The sequence below is a fragment of the Scomber scombrus genome, chromosome 8 (assembly GCF_963691925.1).
Source record: "Scomber scombrus chromosome 8, fScoSco1.1, whole genome shotgun sequence".
Classification (NCBI taxonomy): Eukaryota; Metazoa; Chordata; class Actinopteri; order Scombriformes; family Scombridae; genus Scomber; species Scomber scombrus.
This window is the reverse complement of record NC_084977.1, coordinates 7,813,072-7,835,971: the sequence shown is the minus strand read 5'-3', so window position 1 is coordinate 7,835,971 and position 22,900 is coordinate 7,813,072. Positions and strand designations below refer to the sequence as shown.

The following is a 22,900-nucleotide window of genomic DNA, read 5'->3' as shown; positions in this document are numbered from 1 at the left end:
CCGACTACACACTGCTTTTTGGAAAAGGTCAAAAGACAAAAGGGACACCACTGGTTACAATAATGTGTTGTAGCAAAAGCTTGTTATATTATGCAGTTGAAAATAGGATATTTCTATTGTAGTGGAGTGGAAGTATAAAATAGCATTAAACACAAATATTTAAGTAAAACACAAGTACCTCAAAATTGTACTGGAGTAAATGTACTTAGTTACTTCCCAGCACTGCATTTAATGGTAGCCTCTCACTACAGTGTGTTTCCATACAGGGATGCTGCTATTGTGTCAAAATGAAACTACATAAAGGCAGTCTTATTTGTGTGGAGGGCTAATTCATAGACGTGCATGAAGAGGAACTTGTGCATATAGAGGAACTTGTGCACCGTGTTCACAGTCACACACATACAGTCAGTGGAGCAGTGCTCCTGTTTATCTCACACTTACTTGATCAAACTGACGCTTCCTCCAGTCGCCAAACCAGCTGAACCAGCCCAACAGGCACAGAGGACAAATGCGATGCTGACTACAATTAAAGACGTGTACAAGGAGAAGCGGTACATCCCAACGCTGTAGGAAATGTCATGGCTGTACATAAAACATGTATGATGGGATCCAGGCAAAAAAAAAGAAAGAAGAAGCGTGGCCATGCACGTCTCTCCCCGGCAGCTCCGTCTGGTTACCTTTTCCACCTGCACAGCCCGGGATGCTGAGGACGCTGGGCCCGGCTCATTTTGAGTTCAGCTATTGATTATCCATAGCGATGACCGATTATCCACGTGCGATCTGCCGGCTGCTCGTGTGCATGAGTGCTCAGTGGGTCCCCTCAGCTCCCTGCGGTGCAGCGGCGGGATGTGCGGGCAGGGCGGGCGGGTAGCACCGCGCCCGCTGACAGATCAGCAGATGTAGAGAGTCTCTGTTCTTAAAGAGCCCGCTTACATGTGGAGATGAGAGTTCACTGTTGACTCACAGAGGACAGAGAAGTGATGTTCAATTGCTGCTTTCTGTGGATAGAAACTACCTAAACTCCCGCTATACTGGTGCTCTGCCCTCACCTGTAGGTACCCCACCTGTCCCAGCAGGTTCCCCTACACCTGCTGATACGTCACAGATGGGGCGTGGCCAAAAATACAACCTACTCCGGGCATTGGTTCAGCATTGATTGATTGATTTAAAAAAAAAAAAAGATGAATACTGTCATCATAATGTGAAATGTCAGTTTCAGGTACTAATATAACCATGGTCTGTGGTTTTCAACCTGGGGTCTGGGACACTCCAAGGGGTCACCAGATAGCACAGCTGCCCTGTGCAGTTTTCCTGTTAACAAAATAAGTTATGTATTCAGTATAACTCATCACTACATATATTGTGAATCCTTAAAACATGTTTCCTTCCTTTTTCTTTAATCATCTGCACATTTTAAAACACACATCTCTTTCTTCCTTGCCTTTGTTAGCACATTGCTAAGTTTCTTTGCATTTCTTACCACCACTGGTATTGATCAGAGTGTGAAACTGGAGACAGGAGTGTGTATTTTGCTGACAGTGTGCTCACACACATGTGATTAATAAAAACAAAAGGATCCACTCATAAAAACATGCCTTCATAGTCTTACTGGTGGTGAAAAACTCCACAGGGTAACTTTAACAGACATAACGAATTGTGTTTATTTTTCTGAGAGTCCTTTATTTTCTCTTCTCTATGGTAACATTTTAGAAGTTTCTCAAATTCAAATGAAACAAAGTGAAAAGGAAGAAGTGCTTACTGAAACTGAACTGCTTGTGACTACACATTGATTTACTTTGAAGGGTCATAAGTCATAAGATTAGGAACTGCTGACCTACCTCATGGAGCCTGTCAAGGAAACAGTAGTTGTCCATTCTGCAAAAAAATGTGTATTAGATGTGTGCAGGCAGTATCAGTATTTTATCTCATATACCAACTATGTTTCAGATGGTCCAATGTGTTATTTGTGTGTTCATAATTGCTGTTACACATTAAACAGTGACTCTTAAAATGTCTTGAAATCTACCAAACTGGAGACTGGTAATGATACATGGATTTTTTGGTTGAATGACACATAAGCGTTGAAATATATTTACACCAGAAGTTGACCTTTGCACTAAAATAGACTTCAAGAGAAGAAACTGATGAAGTTGTCAGTTTGCTTGTGATCATTTGGTCTTTCTCAGCTTCTTCAGCAGGTCAATAAACTCTGAAACAGCACTAACCAGCGTGGTGAAGCAAACTACACAAGCTGCTCCCCCACCTTGCTGACTTTAGATTTAATCACAACAGCTTTCCCTTCTGTACTGCTTTCTATAGATATTTTTCACCATGTAGCCGGTTACAGCCTCAGTATTGTTCACGCCGCCTCACTGAGTGCAGTCATCATTAATTAATGTAATTAGTTGCGTCTGTGCTTTTCCTGCAAGAATGGCTTGTTCACACATGCTGGATACAGGCTACCTGCTCCTCTGTAGTGCTGCTTTTAGTTAATAGTGTAGTTATGCTGCCATCTAGCTTCAAATCCAAAAAAAGTGATGGAGAAGGAAATGATAACCAATAGCACTATTATATAGAGCCTCCTGTTTCTACCACTATTCATCTTGTATTTTCTTTTTTTCCCCTATGACTCAACCTTTTTATAAACTTATCTGAAACAATTGGTTGCTGCAAATGTTGCTACTTGCAGCTTACAATGGGAGTTTCGTATTTTATCAACTAGCTGGCATAAAATAGCTCGACATCTATCCGCACAAGGTGCACAATTTTAATTTTTAAATGTATCTTCAAAAAATATTGTATATGCACATGAAAATGCATATCTGGATCCTTATTTATCTCATTAGTGTGCTCCTGTTTTTGCGATTTACAACCAACCTTAAGTCAGAATCACACAACATATCTAAAAGTTGCAAGTGCTTCCAGTCAGTGTTCATTCATGCTGTACAGGGGGTGCATTTGCATATGACTGCAACGCTCTACTTAATGCATTCTCTGTGATGATTCCTCAGCAGAGCCTCAAACCCCTCCACAGCAGCATGTGTTAACAGCAGAGTGTGCATTTGTAAAAACGATTACAGTGATGTAGGTCAGGCATGAAAGCCGTGTCTCACTTTGGCATGACATTTCTGGTTCATGAAAATGTATGTAGCGCTGCCTTTAAAGGCTGGTAACGCTGCCACTTCTGTCTGCTTTCACTCGTCTAGACTCCCACTCTCTTAAATGCGTTTCACAAGGCGAGGTGAATGATTGGATGCCCTCTGCTTTCTCTGACCTCATCTGACAAAGTGGCTCGGTCTTGTTCTGAGAGGTCAGCTCAGGTTAAGGAGTTAAATGTCTGTAAGAGGGCATTGGAAGTAGTGAATGTGAATACTTGAAGCAACAACTGAGATATGGATGACCAATCAGTGAAAAGGCATTAAATGCTTGTCAGATGATTTCAAATAATTTTTCATTTTATAACAAGGCAAAGTTCTACAGCTGTTAGTATAAAAACACAATTAAACAGTCAAATTTGAGAAGTTTTTCATAAAAATAAAATAAAAATGTGTTTCTCACTTGTGCATCTGTATAAAAAAAAATACAACAATATCCAGCCCTAGTGACCCAGCTGTGCCACAGTGTTTATTATCAAATCAGGGACACAAGTAACAGCAAAGACTGCAAATATGCAAAGTATGCACATTTCAAAATAAAAGTCTGTGGTGATGAAGGCTGATCAGTGAGTCTCTCTAACCGAAGGACACATCGGGGAATGTTATTACACTTTCTTACACGTGTTTCTTCACATGATCCACAACATACTGTAACCTGCGAACTTCACGGTACTAATATAGTGAAACTGCATTCCTACTGCACAAAAGGCATGTTGTTAAAAAAAAGAGAAGAAAAAAAAAGACTCAGCTACTTTACAAATGTAAAAAGGTTCATCGAGCCGGTTTATCACCTGTGTGTGTGTGTGTGTGTGTGTGTGTGTGTGTGTGTGTGTGTGTGTGTGTGTGTGTGTGTGTGTGTGTGTGTGTGTGTGCATGTGTGTGTTTTGCAGGTTGACTGTAACAGACAGTGTGCGACAAAACAGGTGCAGGAGATGCTCGGATTCGCTACAGGACTTCCACCTGGCGTGTCAGTTATAATTTGTGGCCGCGGTGATGTTGGGAGTGTCGGCGGAGTGGAACATTTTGTGATTCGGTTGTTATTTACACGCCAATTTCAACATCGTATGTACAAATGTTTTAGTCAAAGGCGAATTAAACCGGTTTCACACAAAGTTGTGCGGAGTACAAATGTAACTCAGGAATGACAGATGTGTTCCTCTCAAACTAACACTGACGCGCTTTTTTTTTTTTTGACGGCGATATCCTTCGTGCATCTTCTCCTGCTTTCGTGTGTACAGCACCGTTGGCACTGTGGCGTGTTCTGGTCCCTGATAGAGACGTGTTCAGAGAAACGGCCCCGGCACTTAGGAAGACTGCCAAGAGGGTGCGCGGAGAACAGCGGCGGCGGCGTTGGTGAGCGGATTCTACGAGCAAACGGCCGTCACCTCTGCACCGGGTGTCTGGAGCCCAGCGACTGCTTCCCTCTGCTCACTCCTTTCTGACAGTCCCGCCGAGGAGCGTCCGGCTGCGGAAGCCCGACCTGCCGCCGGTGCCTCCCTTTGGCCTCTGGCTCTGAGTCACTGAGCTCCAGGTCGGGACAGTAACCGTCGCTGTCCTGGTAAGAGCGTGCACTTTTCACTTTGTGTTCGGATACGGGTTTAACCCATAGTCTCTCCTTGGTGGAGCCCTTACGGGACAGTTTGTCCGAGGCCCGCAGGTCCTCTGTGGTCCGTACTAAGTTAATAGTCGCCTCTTTGAAGGACCTGCCAAAGTGCTCCATGGCAGACTTGCGAAAGCTGCTCTTGTCCAAAGCCTCGTTTGAAGCGTCCTGGTTGCCGGCCGTCTGGCAGGAGCTGTCCTTCTGAGCCACGAACTTCTCCAAGAGGCCGTTGGGTTTGGCTCGCTCTTGGTCGAGTTTGCCGTTGCTGTGGGACGAGTGGCCATGGAGGGCGGCGTGCAGGGCTAAGGGTTTGCCGCTGGGTTTGACCGCCAACGCCGAGCCGCTCGAGGCGGACAGGCGGCCGTTGGAGCGCTCCTCTCTCCGGCTGCGACCATGCATCTGAGGCTTCCCCTGGCCCAACCCTTCACCGCCATGTTCAGTCAGGTTCCCACTATGGTCCGGGCAGAGCGGACCATTACCAGATTTGGAGCTGGGGTTCCCGTTTCCAAGTGCTGAGGCTTTGGGCATTTTCAGCTTCAGAGTTATCCTCGGGGGAGGACGAAACAGTATACCCTCCACTGGAAATGAAGCAGGAAGGCCTTAAAGAGGACAAAGAGACACAAATATGTTCAATTTACACAACAAAACATGACCAAAAAAACTGAAAATGATCAGAATTATAGTTATAAATTGTAAAACGTGTGCTTGTGGTGACAAAGCGATAAGCAAGCTGAAACACAACAGATGTCTCACCAGCAGAGAGCTCCTGGTTCAACAGCTTCACATGAAGGTTGAACATCTGCTCCTGAGCTTTACTCTGCAGCAGCTTCAGCTTCTCCCGCCGACTCACCATGTAGCACAAGTTCCTCACCTGCAGAAGGAAAAAATGATGTCAAGTCATACTGACTCTTTAGTTTTCTTCGTTTCTAAACTGTTCTGACAGTTGGTTTGAGATCTGGACCCTGACTGGAACATTTCAGGACATTAATATTGTTTTGAAGTCGTTCCCGTGTCGCTTCGGCTGTCTGTTCGGGGTTGTTTGATTTGCTGGGAAGGAAATGTAAATCTTTCCGTGTGTGGCAGTTCTCTTGAGGACTGCAGCAGGTTCCCTTTCAGCATATCTCTGTAGTTTTTGGCACAGTTTTACCTTCAGCAGCCTTTCAGCCCTTGCAGAGTCTTTCTGCTGATGTGTGTGGATTGATTTGTAGAGATTTGATTTACTGCGATTCCTCGTAGAACAGTCACACAGGCAGAAACTCCCCTGGGTCTCATCTCAACAGACCCAAATAAACACATAAAATATGTTTGAAATATACTCAGAATGTGCTAAACTCAAATTAGAGCATGAATCGAGGAGCACAAGCACCACGGTTATGTAAACTAATGACGTGATTTTGAGTTTACAGGCCAAATTATGAATTCTAACACAGAGAATATCAGGCATAAAGAACGCTCACAAAGCAACCATCATCATATTATGAATAAAAATTAAGTTCAAACACAGTATATAGTGTGAAACACTCTGAACTTGCTCTGTAAACAGAAAAAAACAAGACTCAGCACTAAAGACTCAAACACTGCAGTCTATATAAAAAAAAAACCTACCCTCTCTAAATCCTGTCGCAGATGCATGAACATGCGCATGCGAGTGTGGATGGTGTCCTCCTGAGGCTGCAGCACCAGATTCTCCTCCTCCTCTTTAGGGGGCAGCAGAGCTTTGTTAAAGTTGGCTTTCCTCTTCATCTTCCAGTACTGGTAGATGAAGTCAGCCAGGTGCTCGGAGAGTCCCAGGACCTGGGCCAGCTCCCCCAGCTGGATTAGAGTGAAGAACTCCTCCTCCAGCTCCTGCAGTCTCTGCGCCCGCTGGCCAACCTTACCCGATTCACCGGGTGGTTTGGAGCGAGCTGGGCTCAGGCCAGCCTCGCCAGATTTGGACTTGCTGTGCTTCAGGCAGTAAGACTTGAACTTGACTTCGTCGCCTTCGTCCAGGATCGTCTTCATCTCCAAGCTGTGCTCAAAGGCGCATGTCACATGGAAAGGAGTGGTGCAGTTCTTTACCGAGCACTGAGCAGAGAAAAAGAACAGCAAGTGTGTTTACATGGACTCCAGTAAAAGGGAATAACAAGATTATGGTAAGAGTAGGATTTAAACTTATACATTTTTTGCAGAAACCCAACTTCCCCACTAACCTGGGTTTACATGATTAGTTTCATAATTGGATTACTGTGTGGGAAGTTGTGTGTAGCTACAAATAGCATCTCATCAGTGCCGCCAAGTAAAAAAAAAAAAAAAAAGGAAAATGGAGGCAGTCGGAGACACATTCAGATAAACATTGTAAAGGAATAGTTTGACATATATTAGCTTTTCCTTTAAATAATTGGGTTAAGATTAATACCAGTTTTAATGGTTTTGATAAAAATGAAGCTACAACAAGCTGTTTGTTAGCTTAGCTTAGCACAAAGAATAGAAAGAGCTAGTCTTTCAGCACCAAAGCTCACTAATTAACATGTTATATCTTATTTGCTTAGTACACACACACACACACACACACACACACACACACACACACACACACACACACACACACACACACACACACACACACACACACACACACACACACACACACACACACACACCTTCACTGGTGCGCGACTGTATCTTGGCTGGATACATGAATGTGTCCTCTGGTTGCCTAGCAACCTCAAGCTGACAACAAAACACCCCTGATTTCCTGTCTTTATGCTAGTCTAACCATGGGTGTAATCTTCACTGTGGGAAAGTATTCAAAATGATATTTTTCTACTCTTTGAGGGTTGATTTCAGTCCTCTTACTGTCTGTACTCTGAGCTAAATCTTCTTCTATCTTATCTCTGCTATACACCACTGTATGAATGGTACATTTTAGCACTTCATGTGTTTTTGGGGGGAAAAATAGATACATGGAACAAGTATCAACACATTATTTGGACCTTTTCCCCAATAAAACTGTTCAATATTAAACTTCCACACATTTTTTTACCACTTTACAACTTTCCCGAGGGTCAGATTTTGATACTCAAAGGGTAAATTTAGGGTGAAGTATCCCTTTAATTCAATAAACATAACCTTAAATGAATAACATTTCTATAACTGTGACCCTCACTCACCTGGATACATGCGCCTGTCTTCACTTTGCACAGACTGCAGATGAGAGACCAGCGGCTGGGTGGGATGTGGGACACCTTGGTGATGGGCTCCATCCTCTCGGGACAAGCAATGCTCACCTACAGAGGAGTAACGTTTACAGCGTGATGAGACGTTATTCATCTTTCAATGCGCATTGATATAAAGAGCAAATATAAGATATACACTCACTCCCACTTCGTTAGGTACACCTGTTCAACTGCTATGCAAATATCTAATCAGCCAATCAGGTGACAGCAACTCAATGCATTGAGGCATGTAGATGTGGTCAAGATGATATGCTGGGGTTCAAATCGAGCATCAGAACAGGAAAGAAAGCCGACTTTGAACATACCATGGGTGTTGGTGCCAGACAAGGTTGGTTTGAGTATTTCAGAAACTGCAGATCTGCTGGTATTTTAATGCAAATCCATCTCTAAGGTTTACAGAGAATGGATCAAAAAAGAGAAATGATCCAGTGAGCTGCGGTGCTCTGAGAGAAAATGTGTTGCTGATGGCAGAGGTCAAAGGTCAGAGGAGAATGCCCAGACTTGTCTAAGCTGATAGAAAAGCAACAGTAACTCAAATAAGCCCTCGTTCCAGTCGAGTATGCAGAAGAGCATCTCTGAGCGCACAACATGTTGAACGTTGGAGCAGATGGTCTACAGCAGCAGGAGAGCGCACCAGGTGCCACTGCTGTCAGCTTAGAACAGGAAAGCAAGGCTACAATTCACACAGGCTCATCAAAATTCAACAACAGAAGATTATAAAAATGCTGCCCAGACTGATCAGCCTCCAATTCTGCTGCGACATTCAGATGGTCGGGTCAGAATTTTGCATAAATAACATGAAAGCATGGATCCATCGTGCCTTGTATCAACGGTTCAGGCTGTTGGTGGTGTAATGGTGTGGGGGATATTTCCTTTGCACACTTTGGGCTCCTTAGTATCAACCGTCACTTCATTTTCTTACTACTTCATGTAAGATAACGCACCATGTCTCAAAACTCAAATCATCTCAAACTGTTTTTTTTAAAGAGTTCACTGTATTCAAATGACCTCCACAGTCAACAGATCTCACCACACAATTGGGATGTGGTGGAATGGGAGATTCACATTATAGATGTGCAGGTGACAAATCTGCAGCAACTGCGTGATGTTATCATGTTAATATGGACCAAATCCACTGAGGAATGTCTTGGAAAGATTGGTCCAACCCGGTAGTAACAAGGTGCACCTAATAAAGTGGCCGGTGAATGTGTGTGTGTGAGTGTGTGATGGTTTACCTCTGGTATCCACAGGGCGCAGCTTACATGCGCCCACTTGGTGCCGGCTCGTGTGGCCTTCATGGCTCCGCCCTTCAGGGGACACAGAAGGCACTGCGGGTCGATGCTGAGGACGCACGTTCTGCACAGCCAGTTCCCAACAGGCACTTTGACTATACCGTAGCAGGCCTGAGAGGAGAGAGGGAGGTTGATACAGTCTGTCATTAATGCGATTCTTAAATTACCATAAAAACAGGTTTATAAGACACACCTTTAAAGCAATATTTTTTCATTTAAAAATTAGGTGTGTCTTATACGCCAGTAAAATACAGAGAGAGGTTGGATCTGGATGTGATCATAGGTATGTAAAAGGCGACCCACACTAAGAACGATAACTATAACTTTAAATGTGAGCGTCAAACATTTACGAACTATAACGTCCTATACACACAGTGTCAAGCACACACTGCGCACTCCAGCTGTTTTGGCAGCTAATGAAAATAGACCTGTCACCTCTGCATGTTTTACAGAAAAATGATTGTGTGTTGATCAGAAGTATTTCGGGACATTAGTTGCTGTGATGTTTCAGTATTTACAGACCAAATTATGTTGAAGTGCGACTCGGGTGCAGTATTCTATTTACGCACAGTGACAGCTGTGATGAAGAGTTTCTGAGACTTGAGTAAGCACACAGCTACACACTGTATCAAATATGTAAAGTTACTGTGTTCTTTTAAAAGTTCCAGTTCAGTTAAGCAAATCATTACCAGACCATTAACCATTAACCTGACACACTGTTTCAGGTGTAATGTGTGTGTTTTGATTGTGTTTCAAATAGAAGTAAATTGAGGAAGTTTTGGAGTATAAACATATGTGTTAATAAATGAATAACTACTGGTGCATTCAAATAAACCAGTCTTTAATGGGAAAGTGTTTTTCCCAGCAGACAAAAAAAATAGACTGCTTCTTATACACCGGTTTTTACGGTAAGTCAATGTGGAAGAAGACAAGAAATTATGATTAGTAATTAAGTGAAATAGACTAAATGTATCTTTAGATCAAATAAAGAAACAGAAAAAACTCTTCTATACAAATAAGTAGTGGCCATGTTTAACTGGAGTAATTTCCTTATTGATCATTTGGCAGATTATTTTCTCTGATTGATCGGAGCAGGCATCCAAGGTAGCATCTTCAAACATTTTGTTTGACCAACAAGCAAAAACAAAAAAAGATATTAAATTTAAAATCACATAAAACGGAGAACACATTTTTGCTTGAAAAACGACTAAAACACAGCTTTAGAAATAGTTTTCATACTAGTTTGCCAATTCATTTTCCTTTGATGCTGTTGCCACTCTAGAATTGTATTCAATAATAAAGTGACTTCTATTACTAAGACTATTATTATTATTTAGCTATTTTATTTGATAAAGTGTTAATAGAGAATCAAGATTAATATAGTTTCTGTTACATAACTAAATGTGAGGTGTGCTCATGTCTACCTGGTGCACGCAGATGTTGCACTTGTCACAGAACACCATGTCGTTCCCTTCCTCGCTGTCGGGCGAGCGGCACACGTCGCAGATGACGTCCTCATCGTACTCGATCCCCAGACCCTCCACCGTCTCGATGGCGTGCTTCATGTTGTCGTGGCACTGGCTCTCCAGGGCCTCCATGGCACGCTCCATCGTCAGCTCGTCTATGGGCTCCTCACCTGGAAGACAGACAGGGACAAACAAAACCCGGCAGACTGTCAGAACCACATCAGTTGAAATCTTAATGCTCTTATTTCCAATTTAAGGACACAGACGTCCTCTGCTGCAGATATCGACTACACCCTCCAATTTTACAGTGGATTATCCTTTCACGACCCCGCTCCTCACCCATGCAGTCCAGCTCTCTGTTGAGCGCATGCAGCCAGTAGAGGTCCATGTCGTCCAGGTCGTAGCGACACATGGCCTCTGCCAGCTCTTTGATGTTGACATATCCCGGCTCTATCGACTCCTGGCTCGAGCACTGAATGTACTTCCTCTGGTGGGAGTAAAGCACTTCCTTGGATTTCTCCGCTATAATTCTGAACACAGAAGATCAAAAAGAAACCTGTCAGTGCTACAGAGCTCTTTGAAGGCTGTAACTAGTTATAATAACATATTTATCTCAGAGCTTCAGGACTGCAGCTTTACCTGACTGACGGCTGTGGGATGGTATCCGGACTGGCCGGGACCTGGACCCCCTTCTCCCACTCCTGCTTCCAGGTGTCCGCCAGCAGGTAGTAGTCCTCAGGGGAGACGTGGTGGGAGTCTGGCAGCTTCATGGCACTGATCAGGTCTTTTCTGAACACCTGTAGGAGAGGACGAGCCACACAGTTAAATCAGACGCCGGCGCTGATGTTTAGCAGTGCGTCGTTCTTGTGGAGGGAGGGTTACTCACTTCAGCCGGTTTCTTCGGGTCGGAGGCGGGGGTTCCCAATTTACTGCCATATTTGTTGGAAGAGCAGAATGAAGTTGAGGGACCTAAATCAAGACAGAAAGGGAGAGAGAGGGGGTTAAAAAAGCTGCAGAAAATATTTTAAAAAACAGTCTGTGTAAGGTTACAGCAGGTGACTCACTCTCATTGTCAGAACTGTCGCTGCTGCTTGAGGACCTGAGACGTTTCATCCTGTTACATCCTGCAGAAGACGAGAGGTGCGGCATTAAAACATGAAGGAAAAAGGGAATTTAAGACCCTTTAGAAACTGAAATGAGTGCTTAAATCATTATAAAAGTCAAGCTTAAATAAAAACCAACAATGTGTGTTCACAGGAGAGAGCTACTCACCATAAATTTCAAATTGAAAAGCATGCTAGTGGATTCCTCTGATAAACCTTTAACCACTAAATGTTATACCTGCAAAATAAGAAATACAGCAGTAAGAAATATGGCAGTGCAGTCAACAAAAGATGAAGGTGTAAAAAGATGCAATAAAACCCCCCAAAACACTGTTCACTATATTGCACAAGTTTCATTTCTCTGGTTCTTTTAATCTTTTTTTTCTTCCTTCGTGAATTGGACAGCTTATAGCGAGGAGAAATAGAGCAGGCAGACGCCGCAGATTCACAATACGCCCCTCTAGTCTCCTAAACCGCCGGGACGACTCATTAAAAGGTCTCAAAATACTGAGGGACTCAAACCCCGAGTAGCCCCAAATACAGTACGCTGTTTCAACAGACAGGACATGCCTCACATTCCCCATGAGGACAGGAGGGGTGGGTAGGTGGGTGAGAGCGTGAAACTCACTCCACTCCATACTGAAGTATAAGTAAAATACAGTAATGCAAACTCCTGAGGAAAGAGTGGACGTAGTTTTAAAGTAGTTACAAAGTCCAAACTAGATCTCAGTGATTCCTCAGTGAAATTACAGAGGATGGGTGATACACAAAAATTATAAAAACCTGATTTACTCTGTGGTGTGTAAATCTGACCACAGAGCTATAACGTCATTGGTTGTTCTGAGATCTTTCTTGACTTTAAACTCAGTGCTGTTTTAAACAGTGAAATCCAAGCACAGTAAACAGTGTGTCCGGCCTTTACAGCAGAGTCTGTTGTTGTTGTTGCTGCACTCAGAGCGTCCGGCATCTGCTACTGACACCACCGAGTTCACCTGTGAGTGCAGATCACTCAGGACTGCTACATAAACAACACGATTAATAAATTATGAGTAGACGTGAGAGTAACCGTCTCAAATATAAACCTACAACTCTGACTTGTTGTGGAGAACTGGAGGGAACTTTTAGATGACATCAGACAAAGGGTGCACATAATCTGAGGGAGGACAATAGTGTTAAACTGCCAGTGATTTAGGAGGCAGGTAATAAAAATGTGTTTAATGAAATAAAAAGTTTTGAATCATTATACAAAAAAAACAAGTTCTCTTGGCATGATTCTATGTTTTCTGCTCTTACTGAACTCTGTCTTTAAGATGTTTTACTATCTACTTCACCCAACTACTACTTTATGGCTTAGGTGAGACATCATTATAAAATGTAATGAGACTGTGTCTGTGTCATAACTCTACTCCAGACTTCCTCATACTGCTAATGTTAATATACTCACATTTAGGGGGAGCAGGAAGCCCCTCATATACAGTATAAAGTGGACGGATATGACATCACTCTGATATGAGACTACTGGATAAGAGGCGACAATGAGCAAACTGCTGTTACCACTTTGTTTACATTTCTCTCCTCATTTTCTTCTGTATGTAATAAAGTCAGGCTGCTAGCTGTACTTAGCTTAACTACAGAGACGTTGGGGGCGCTTTTACAGACATAAACCCTTTAAACAGCTACACAAAGTGCCCTGCCCTGAGAGCATTGGCGCCAAACACACACACACACGCACACATACATAGAGAGGCCTGTTAGCGGGCTGCAGGCTGTGGAGAAATCAAACATGAGCGCCACCGTCGTACAAAGATGTCACTTCCTACACACATTAAAGACGAATATTTCTGGAGTTCGGAGGGGTTAATTACACGCTGCAGTGAGAAGAGAAGTATCACAAACATTTACTCTCCTGTCGTTAACGTCAATGTAGTAAAGAGGCAGGAAGAGTCCCAGAAAAGGAGCAGGCCCCGTGGCCTGGAAACACCATCCAGGGCAAATCCTGGCACACTGAACCCCCCCTGTTCTTTCATTCCTGCCATCTTACCTCCAGTCCTCGCTCTGCTGTCCGCTTTATTCCCACAAACAACCCAATCTTCAACATACACTTAGAAACACAGAGCCAGGCCCTCTATCTGCGCATTCATTTGATGTTTTTTGTGTCCCACCACAGTAGGAACCTCCTGGGCTGCAATCTGTCCACCACCACGGCACAACAGCTCTATTGTACCGCGCGTCCCGCCGGGTCCTAAACCCCGCCGATTTCCCTCCAAGCTGTGTGCGCTCGATTTACGCACCGGTGTGTAGCCTGAGACACTAACCGCAAAGCAACTCCTACACAACTGTAACATAGTGATTAAAAAACAAAACAAAAGCAAATAACAGTCCAACATTCATCTGTGTGCTTTCAGATACCGTACAGCTTTTAATGTGACTACATATTTAAGTTTAGAAGTTAGACATTACACATACATGTGCATGCATGGAGACAAATTGCTAAAAAAAACCCTCCAAACTACGCTCAAGTACAAAAGGTTTACAAGTACAATAGTACATCACAAGAAGTCCCTATGTATTTTTTTTTTTTTAAAGGCAACTGTACAAAACTATCCCTCCAGACATATTTCAATATGTATAAAATACGAAGAAAGTTCCATTATCTTGTTAAAATCCTTAAAATGACATCTCTTCATTCCCCCTCATTAAAAATTGACAATATATAAATATGCAAATATTGTTCATTTCAGAAGTTTAACTGCTGAACAAAAGATGTCTCATGTAAATGAATAAATGAAACACAGTCTGGGTGTCACACTGTGACTTAATAGTGAGTCAACTGATAGAAATGTTGTTTAAGAAGGTGGAAGTCAAATAGCTGAAGTGAAAGCTGCTATGTGGGATTAACTGAGCTGTGAATGAGAGGAAGACAGCATATTGTTACTGAGGTCATCATTGCAATACACACGACTCATTCTGCCTGAAGGAAACAATGGCATGAGGGTTTTTCCATTAGACACTGATCTCTAATATGTAACCACTGTGTCTGCTAAAACACCACAGAAAATATTTCACTAATTTGACGAGTGATATTCACGAATCACGCTTTTTCCCCCACAGTCTAACACAACACAGAAGCCAGTCAAACATTGAGAGCTTGTTCGAGAATTTTGATCAAGTTACAAAACGGAAGAAGAAAGTTTCCCCTTTACCATTTTGGTGGTTTTCTCATAGTAAATGGAAACCTTAAAATAATGTGGATGTGCTGGTGACTATAGAAACTAAACTAAACCATTTACCACATTGTGATTATAGACTGTTGTTACCTTCATTTCATGTCTACAATCATTATCAGAATATATATAAAAAGCATGATAACAAAACAACAAAAGTCACACAAAAAGAAACGTTTACTAAAAATTATAACGAACATCAATTTGTTTCTATACAAAAACATTCAGTAGAGAGTATAAAACAAATATTACAAAATAAAAAAAAAACTGATCACATGAATTGCCTACATCAAAAAAACAACAGCAATTTTGAACTTGTTTACATTTACACGTATTCAGCATAAACTGATCAGTTCAGACATGCGCTCAGCCTTTCACGATTCAACTTTGGCCTAGCATATAATCAGTAAAGATGTAGTTATCATCTACACAGCTTGTTTCAAATATACACAACTTAAACACAGTCCATTATCTAAACCACATACACACATTAATCCTCATCAGAGTTAAAAATATTGATTTATATATAAAATATTTTATCCTCAGGCATTGTTGTGCCCCCCCACCCCACCCGCCCCCCACACTGCAGAGATTGTTTCAGGCATGTTTACATGAAAACAAAGCTTTAAATTAAGAATCACATTTACAGCAAAGAGCTACATTCACAGTTGATAAAAGCAACAGAACGAGCACATACATTCAGAGAAATATAAATATTCACAGCACGCTTAGTTAGCAACTAATGGACGTTATGTGGTTTACAGCGAATGTTTTACTCCTAGTTTTTAGATGATGATGCAATGACAGACTCATGGTTGATGAACTTCTTGTTCTATCAAAGGCGTTATCAAACACAGTCCTTAATGGTTTCCTTTTCTACCTAGTTTTTTTTTGTTTTAGGATAAAAAGAGGCAAATAATTGGATGCTACTTATAAAACAACCCAAACTGGACGGCAGGGTTTTTTTTAGACATTCTAAATCAGTCTGATGAGAGCTTTGTTCTGAAACTCATTTACAAGCCCATCTGCATGTCAGCAAAGTTGAAGAAGTTGTCCACGTCTCGAGAGGATGTGTTCTTATTATCAGAGACGTAAACCTGCGAGAGAAACCAAAGTTAAATGTTCCGGGCTTGGTGGAGGAATTTTAACTAGAGAAAGTGAAGCTATGTGAGTAAAACTGCTTACCTTGGTCCCACTGAACACTTCGCTTGCAGTGTTCTTGCAGGCTTCTACCACTCCGTCACCGTTGAGCTCCAGAGCGATGACGGGACCTTTAGTGATAAAGATACAAGAGTCACGACTCTGCAGTGCAACGACAACCACCTCCAACTGCTCTAACTTTCTATAAGCAAAAACCGGGATTCCTGTTGTTTTTAAATATAATGACCAAATCTGAGTGCTGACTCAGTAGATTTTTGCAATGTGGTGGCACTGGAAAGTTAGCAGTCAGCAGATTTATCATCATAAGAATCATGTGAGGTTATAGGCCACAAGTCTTTCTTAACTTCTGAGAAATGCCATAATGCTGCTTCTAAGTATTTGGGTGTAAAAAAGAAAGAAAAGAAAGCCAAAAAAAACAGATTTTGATATAATAGATAAAAAAAATATGCATTATTAGTAGCATTGTTTCAGAATTAGAATCGGCTTCATTGGACAAGTATGTTAATGCATGAAAGGAATTTGACTCTGGTTTCTAGTGGCTATCAATACCCTTAATGTTCAGGAGATACATGCGGACAAACAGTCAAAACAGAGATATATAAATATAAACGTGACTACTATGTACAAGAAAGTAGATGGGAAAATATTTGTGTCCAGTTTAAACCTGTTAAAACACACCACGATATTCATTCTGCTCTGCTGCAATATGTACAAAGCAACTTGAAGCTTGAGAGTGTGAACGTGTGTTTTATCTTTTAGGCATCTTGACAATCTACTGATTAACATCAGGCATGACGGGCCAGCTCTTGAGCAGCATGAATTTGAGAGATATTATGGAGCAATAACAACACAAGGAGAAAAAAGAAAGACTGCAAAAAACAGAAGATTACCTTTGGTGATCCACTCTACCAGGTCGTCTGCGTTATTCTGAAACACCCTCTTCACATCTTCTGGTCGCATTGAGACTTCCTTTGTCTGAATCAGCGTGAAACCTTTAGCGGTCGCCTGTGGTGGGGAGATCATAGCAACAAAGAAACTGTAACTGCCCCAGATCTGGATACACAGTCTCATGCTTGAGTGATAGAGTAATGCATATTTGGGCGATAACACAAACATAACTGGAATGTTTGAATGGCAACGCAGCCGGCTTAGCATGTTATTTTAGCATCTCAGATACTTTACAAGTAGTCAGAGTAAACAGAAATGTGGCTCAGACTACCTTCATCTGTCCTGAAAATCACATTATTTGGAATAAATCTGTCTCGTGCAAGCAGATGATAACATGTTTATCTGAATGCAATATGTCGATATAGCAGATATTTAAAGGAATGTTGAGGTGTTTACTTCACAGAGCTAAAAAGACACAGTGAAGTGAAATTTTAAACAAGTTCTACATTTCACAAGAAGTCATTGGATGGTTTGAGATGAGCACAACATCAGCTGAGCTTCAGTGATGATGCATCTCGTCTGATTTGGCCGACAAACATCTTAAAAATCCTCTAAATGTTTTAAAATGACTCCACTGAGGACGGGTGCGGCTGCTTGATCAAAAATCCCCATGTGTAAATTCAAAAAAGTGCAGCTTCTGTCAGTTAACGCTGTGGTTTCGCTTTTCTTTCGATTCATACTGCAGCTATTTAAAGACTGACCCCTATTTCAGTTTTATCAGCAGGTTTTTATGCATCATTGCCGCCACCGTGTTTCTAATACTACAGAGAAAAACCTCACTTCCCCACACTCCTCTCTCTCTCTTTTTAATCCTCCTCACCTCGTCAATCAGTTTGCGGGCGTTGGCAGTCGTGTACTCTCCAGCAAAGAAAACAAAAAGGCAGGACTCTTCGCTGTCTTTACGCCTTCCTCCTTTCGTCAAAGGCACAATGCTGCGTGCGGGTTCGGTGGAGATTCGCACCGACTTGAACTCAGACTCGGAGCCCGGGGCCGGCACGAAATCCAGGACAGCTGAAGTCTCCGGCAACAGGCTCCAGTTGTTCTCTCCGGACACCGGAGTGAAGTCGTGTATGTTGCTCCAGTTGTTGTTGAATATACTCAGCCCGGCGTCTTTGAAGTGGAAGGCAAGCTCGGGGTAGAAGTACTGAAAGCAAGCAAATTTCATACCTGTGGATGACTCGATGATGGGCTGGGTGGCGCAGCACAAGAACACCTCCATCTTTTTACAGTCCCGCGTGCGGAACTGCTGACAGGCCACCACGCACTTGATGTCCTTACAGTCTCTGAAAAACACGCTGCCCTTGATGGGCCCGAGAACGATGCGGCAGTTGACGCAGTCGTCGATGGTGATGGTGGCCGAGTGGTCGAACACGTAGATGTCGCAGTTCTCGCACTCTTGTATGACAAACTGCTGCCCGTTCAGTTTGCCAGGCAGGCGGCCCACCGTCACATCTTTGAGCCCTGTCAGCATGTAGTCTTTGGGATCAACCTGTGCAAAGACAACGGAGAATAGATGAATATTCAACATTGCTTTTATGCTCCTTTTAGGCCCTTTTAATGTGAAGCAATTGTTGTATATAATTTATTTTGTTGTTGAGCACTTTGAGCTGCATTTCTTGTATGAAAGGTGCTTTACAAATTCAATCATTATTTATTTTAAGTGTCTAACTTTTAGAAACATGCATGCAGAAGCTTTAAAGCTTCTCAAACATGCTTATACAAATAATGCACTATATTTCTTCTACACCTCTTTTATTATTTAAGTTTATTTAAGGCATTATATTTAACTTGCAGGTGTGAATTCAACTATTTTAAGACTTGTAAACCGGATGTTGCATGTTGTCCTGCATTTGGTGGCAGACTACTTTTAAAGGTGCAACATCCCATGAGTCAAAACGGAAGTTTAACCAAGGCTGTTGACGCCCATGTCTACACACACACATATACACACAGTACAGGCCATGTAAAAGTGTGGTCAGCTGCTGCAGAACAGTGAACCACACAGTGTTGTGTAGTAATCCGCTAATGAGATAACGTGGGATACACGGAGAGGCAGAGACTGAGAGAGGAAAAGGGCTTTGAGCCTAAAACTCAAAGAGCGTTGTCCATGTGCAATGAGCATTACACGCAGGTCCTGGCTGGTTAGATAACAGTTGAGTACCTGAAGGCTGCACAGTGAATCTCAGCACCGAGGAAATCACTGTAAAGCAAATGTCAATAATGTTGTTTTCTCACAACAGTCACTGATACTTTTTAGATGTCGGCATAGTAACGCTCTGCTAGCATTTAGACTATTTTACCTTTTTACCTATAGGCGAGATGTGTAAATGTAGCTCCCATTAATTGCACCTCTTGGGGGGAAACACAGTATCTAGCTGCCTGGAAGCGACTCAACACACGCGTTAAGAGGTGTTTAAAGCGTGCAGACGAGCTGAAGTTAGCTGGTTAAGTCCCCAATTTAACATTCAGCTATAGGTTTGTGTCATTTCATCACTTTATTTTGCATTTTCGCCGTTCCTTTCAGCGTTACCTTTTCCCTCTTATCCCAGCTGTACTGCTTTGGTGGCTCGTCGGTGTTGTTGCCAAGGGGAACCGCGTTGCTTGTCGTCGTAGTTTCGACCGTCGTTGTTGTAGGTGTGCGTTCCTCTTTTTCCGACGACTTTCTTTTTGATTTTTTCGAAAAGAAGCACCCCATTTTGCTCTCTCAGTGGTGGCCAGATGAGACCTGTTCTCTAGGTGTAACGTTTGCGAGAAGAAACCGAGATATGTGACTCAGGAGCTTACGTGCACTTTTAGTTGACAAGATTTTTTTTTTTTTTTGGTTCCCGTTTCCCAGTGTCGCTCCACAACCAATCGATGCCGTGCTGGTCGTTATAACAGCCAATCACAGAGCTTTACAGAGTGACGAGCTCATGGAGATGAGGCGTGCACTCACGGTGCGTTCATGTACTATCACAAAACAGAACTTCAGCAATCAGTTCTTATTTAAAGACATTTTAATGCTTGTTTATTCAAAACTACTGGCATTTTTTTTTTTTTTGCAAGTTTAACACTTTTCGTATAATGTATAGCTTGATCCGGCATCAGTAGGGTCGGTCCAGTTGCATCAAAGGACAGTTACCATGGTGGTACCTTGTACATTTTTTGTTTATAAGTCAGAGGAAGGTATAGACATTTTAATTTTTTATTGTTCTATCTATGAACTGTGATTTTCATAAATTGAATACACTGTTTGCAAAACCGTTCAAATATTCAAACTAATATGACAGGTTAAATAAAAAGTAAGTTAATGAATACCATTGTAGTGTATGCTGCAACTGTCCCTGTCCCTAAGTGTAGAATCAGTTGCAACACCTGACTTCTTCTTTTCAAATGTAAAATATGAGATTTTATCATACGTAAACATATTTCGATGACATGGGGAACTAAGCTGGTAGATATCAAAATTTTGCAATGCAAAAAGTGTTGCAACTGTCTCCACCCACAGTCTGTAGCCACTACTCAGGAATACAATGGCGTTGCTAAGTTCATAAGTTCAACACGTCTTATGTATTATGTTCCTGTGGCAGCAATCCAGTCATATGTTGTGCATTATGAAGTAGGGTGCCCTCAAAGTAGACCAACCACAGCTAAAATCGTATCAGCTTGTATTTTTCAGAGTACCATGAACGCACCGTCACCAACACATTGGACACACCTCTCTGGGTGTTGCCTTGTACCCATAACAAGCAGCTTACTGTACAATGTGGAAATAACATGTCTCATATAAAATAATTATAATACTGTGGGATTAAATGATTGAGAATAGTAGTGAGTCATTTATGCAAATGTGCTGAGATGTCTGTGTTTTTTGTTTTTTATTTTTTATTTCAACAAGTCTATATTTGCAATGTTATGAAGTTTGAGCTATAGTGAAAAAGCACACAATCCTACGACACACAACATGTAACCGTGCCCGATCAGACATCAGATTACCTTGCAACTTAAGCTACAAGGTCACTCTAATAATAGGTAATAATCCCACATCCTGCCTTATGTGAAAGATGCTGTGAGGCCTGGCCTTTCTGTAGGTACACCCACTTTTCATTCATAACCACAACGTGACAGACACAGAATATCCCCTCCAGGCATGTTTTAACACTTATACAAAATATGTGTCTGATATGGTTTTCCTAGAAGTTCAGTTACCTCGTTAAAATCCTTAAAATGTCTCCTTCTACCTCATTGAAAGATCCACAACCTATGATCATGCAACTATTTATCATGTAAGATGTCTCCTTCTTTTCAGTTGTCACGTCACATCTCATGTAAGTTGCATACTGGACCAAGATTGGCTCTAGACTAGTTGTGATGTCACAAATCATGCTCACAGGTACAGTACATGTGTTGAACTCAGATTTAAGGAGAGCAACAGTCCTCCTTTAGCAGACGAAAGTGGTAAACAGAACAGTGAAGTTCAAACATCCAACAATAAGTAGTTATAACTATTATATTTAATAGTTCCTGGGGTGAGACACAGGACAGAAAGTCGCCCATTGTGAGAATAAAAGATTAAATTACTGCAAAGGTGGAAGGATTTTGGTGGAGAAGTCTTGTGAACAGCAACAGTAATTATTTCCCTCTAATAATGAATATACCAGTCATTCATTGTTGTATCATGGCTGCCACTGTTAGAAAACGTGTCATTGTGGTGAATGACTGCATGAAATGTATTTTCAGTCACTGATGCATCATTTTTGTATTCAGTTGAAAGAAACTGACACTTCTCACTCTCAGGGGACTTTATTTTGCTGTCACTGCTGCAACGCATGGCTGGATTGACCTGTTAGGGGACCTCGGGGCAAATATTTGAGCCCCATCCTACACACACACACACACACACGCCCAATATTAAAATGAATCATAATAATAGTCACTAATAGACTTTCTGACATTTGCTGCTGAGCGGTTACCATATCAGGGCTTATTCTGTGAAAACAGCTGTGTGTTGCTGCTGCAGCAGCAGCTGGAAATGAGGTTGATGAGAGGAGTAATGGTGAATCAAAACAGGAAAGTGGTGGGTCATAAGACAAAAACAGCAAGTTGGAGGAAGCTAAAAAACTCTCTGGTCACAATTGTCTGTAGGTTTGACAATATGCTCCACCACTTCCACATTACAAACAGTCATTAGGCCCCATTCCTAACTTAAACTTCTTATCATAAAAATATTGATTGGAGCAACTTTGAGGTTAACTGTCACTTATCTGCTATACTAGAGGGGCCAGATAACATTTCCACTTTGAATTCAAAAGCAGATGTTGAGTATGGTGGTGATTATCTTTGAGTATCAGTTCATCTTTCACTTTACACAAGTAGTTTGATCTATTTTCAATGAAAATGTAAAAAAAAAAAAAAAAAAAAAAAAATTGAGTAGTGCAGCTTCAAAGTTTTAACACTAGACTTAGAAACAGGTGCATCAGAGTGTGCTTTTTGTGTGCATTTTGTGAACTAATGTATAATTGATGAAATGATGTGCATTTGACAGAATGTGAATCTGCTATTTCTGGGGCCTATGGGGCAGTTCTTGGCTTTGCTCAGCCTTTCCAGCTGCGAACCCCCCCCCCCCCCCACCCCCCCACCCCCCACCTACACTACCTCTCACCCCCACTAGTGTCACTACCAAGGCCACATCACCCCACAGCGGATATTTGTTCCTTCTCTTCTTGCAGTAGTTCGACTTTTAACGTCCAAGCACAC

At 42.0% G+C, this 22,900-nt stretch overlaps 2 protein-coding genes across 2 annotated transcripts; both read right to left on the bottom strand.

Annotated features, from left to right (window-relative positions):
• Positions 1–3,624: 3,624 nt before the first annotated feature.
• On the bottom strand, positions 3,625–14,011 carry jade3 (jade family PHD finger 3). Its single transcript, XM_062424054.1, has 12 exons — positions 13,873–14,011; positions 12,001–12,069; positions 11,793–11,852; positions 11,615–11,697; positions 11,368–11,525; positions 11,068–11,258; positions 10,687–10,898; positions 9,206–9,373; positions 7,905–8,021; positions 6,361–6,819; positions 5,509–5,626; positions 3,625–5,354 (listed from the first exon to the last, which is right to left on the bottom strand). The coding sequence occupies exons 3-12, from the start codon at positions 11,839–11,841 to the stop codon at positions 4,537–4,539; spliced, it is 2,373 nt and encodes a 790-aa protein (XP_062280038.1). The 5' UTR covers positions 11,842–11,852; positions 12,001–12,069; positions 13,873–14,011; the 3' UTR covers positions 3,625–4,536.
• Positions 14,012–15,214: 1,203 nt separating this feature from the next.
• On the bottom strand, positions 15,215–19,978 carry rp2 (RP2 activator of ARL3 GTPase). Its single transcript, XM_062424053.1, has 5 exons — positions 19,695–19,978; positions 17,985–18,653; positions 17,107–17,221; positions 16,241–16,326; positions 15,215–16,152 (listed from the first exon to the last, which is right to left on the bottom strand). Exons 1-5 carry the CDS (start codon positions 19,857–19,859, stop codon positions 16,069–16,071), a joined length of 1,119 nt encoding a protein of 372 aa, XP_062280037.1. The 5' UTR covers positions 19,860–19,978; the 3' UTR covers positions 15,215–16,068.
• Between the last annotated feature and the right edge of the window lie 2,922 nt (positions 19,979–22,900).